Raw genomic sequence first — 1,412 nt, 5'->3', positions numbered from 1 at the left:
GCTGGTCCAACCTGGGAGATGCCCAGCCCTGGGAATGCTGCCAGGGTGGAGAAGAAGCCATACCCTTGTATGTTCTGGCCAAAGTTTGCCTGCTGCAGGAGAATAACAGGCATCTGTTAAGGCTTCTCGCCAACGCAAAGTGTTGGGAGAGCAGAGTTAGTTCTGGTAGCTCAAGTGATACCCTAAGTCCTTCCAACCGTCCCTAGGAGTGAAGCAGAAAGGACAAGTCCTGTGCCGTACACCCTCTGTGTAGCCTGGTGGGGCAAGCAGCCCTGCTGAGGATGGTTGGGCAGCTTGTGACATGGTGCCCAGAGCCCTGTCTTCTCCCTCCCGTCCTGCCGTGTCGCGGCACCAGCCCTGTGCTGTGTGTGTGAACCAGCATGCCCAAAGCCGGTGTGGGCTGCTGAGCAGTGGTGAGGCATGTTCCTGGCAAGGCCGAGAGGCCAGAGGAGCACCCGGTCACAGGGGTGCTGCAGGTGGTGTTACACCTCACTGAGGTGGCACTGCAAGGCTTCACTTTGGGGTTGGAAACGCAGAGCCTGTCTTTGACGCAGGCTGTTGGGGCCAGCTACTGAGATGCTGTCACCTTGTCTCCTCCTGTCCAGATGACCTGACTGGAGCGGCTCTTATTCCAGCATCCCCAGAGGCATGGGCTCCCTACCCACTGTACACCACGGAGCTAACCCCCGCCATCCCCCATGCCGCCTTCACGTACCCAGCAGCGGCCGCCGCCGCTGCTGCTCTTCACGCTCAGGTGAGTCGCTCCCCGCGTCCCATGCCAGGAGCTGGGCTCTCCGCTCTCCCCTGCCCTGGTGCTCGCTCCGGTGGGTCTCTGCTTGGCTGGTTTGCCCCTGGCCTCTGCACCTTGGCTCCCGGGCAAAGCCTTCTCCCGGCTGAAGTGCATGGAGGGCCCCCCAGCCCTGAGCAAGCCCTGGGGGAGAGGTCTGCGTGGCCGAGAGCAGTCGGAGCTGGACAATGATTTCTGACCCCGCAAGTCCAGCCTGCTTCCCTGCGAGAGGTGGGCAGAGGGGAGAGTCAGGGCTTGAATTCTGGCTGTCTTTGCTGGTCCCTGTGGCCAGAGAACCATGTTGTGGAACTGCTGGGAGGAAATGCTACCTGTCAGCAAGTAAAACAGCTGCAAAATGCCCTCCTTGAAGTCACGGTGAAGGCAACAGGCTTAGCTCAGTGCTGAAGCTGAGGGTCTCATCTGGGACCCCCTTGGGCCATGCGACTCGCACCCTTTTGAAGCTGGAGGAGGATGTTGTGCAGGAGATGAGCGATCAGAGCCTTGCCCCAGCAAGGAACTCTGATAGGCCGGTGGTGGTAGCCACCCTGGATGCAGGCTAGAGAGGGTCATTCTGTGCACGAGCCTCTGAAAACACTGGTGGTGCTGCTGCCAGCTGCCTGGTGTC

General features: G+C 60.4%; 1 protein-coding gene across 1 annotated transcript in view; it reads left to right on the top strand.

Moving 5' to 3' along the window:
- Window positions 1-1,412, top strand: part of RBPMS2 (RNA binding protein with multiple splicing 2) — a gene marked incomplete at its 5' end in the record, with an annotated part of 15,226 nt that overhangs the window by 3,235 nt on the left and 10,579 nt on the right. The window contains one exon of the mRNA XM_010133868.1: window positions 606-754. Within this exon, the coding sequence (XP_010132170.1) occupies window positions 606-754 (149 nt within the window). The remainder of the gene's footprint in view (window positions 1-605; window positions 755-1,412) is intronic.

This window comes from Buceros rhinoceros, unplaced genomic scaffold (genome assembly GCF_000710305.1).
Source record: "Buceros rhinoceros silvestris isolate BGI_N320 unplaced genomic scaffold, ASM71030v1 scaffold26923, whole genome shotgun sequence".
Classification (NCBI taxonomy): Eukaryota; Metazoa; Chordata; class Aves; order Bucerotiformes; family Bucerotidae; genus Buceros; species Buceros rhinoceros.
Note: the sequence above shows the minus strand (reverse complement) of the source record. Positions and strands in the feature narration are given on the sequence as shown.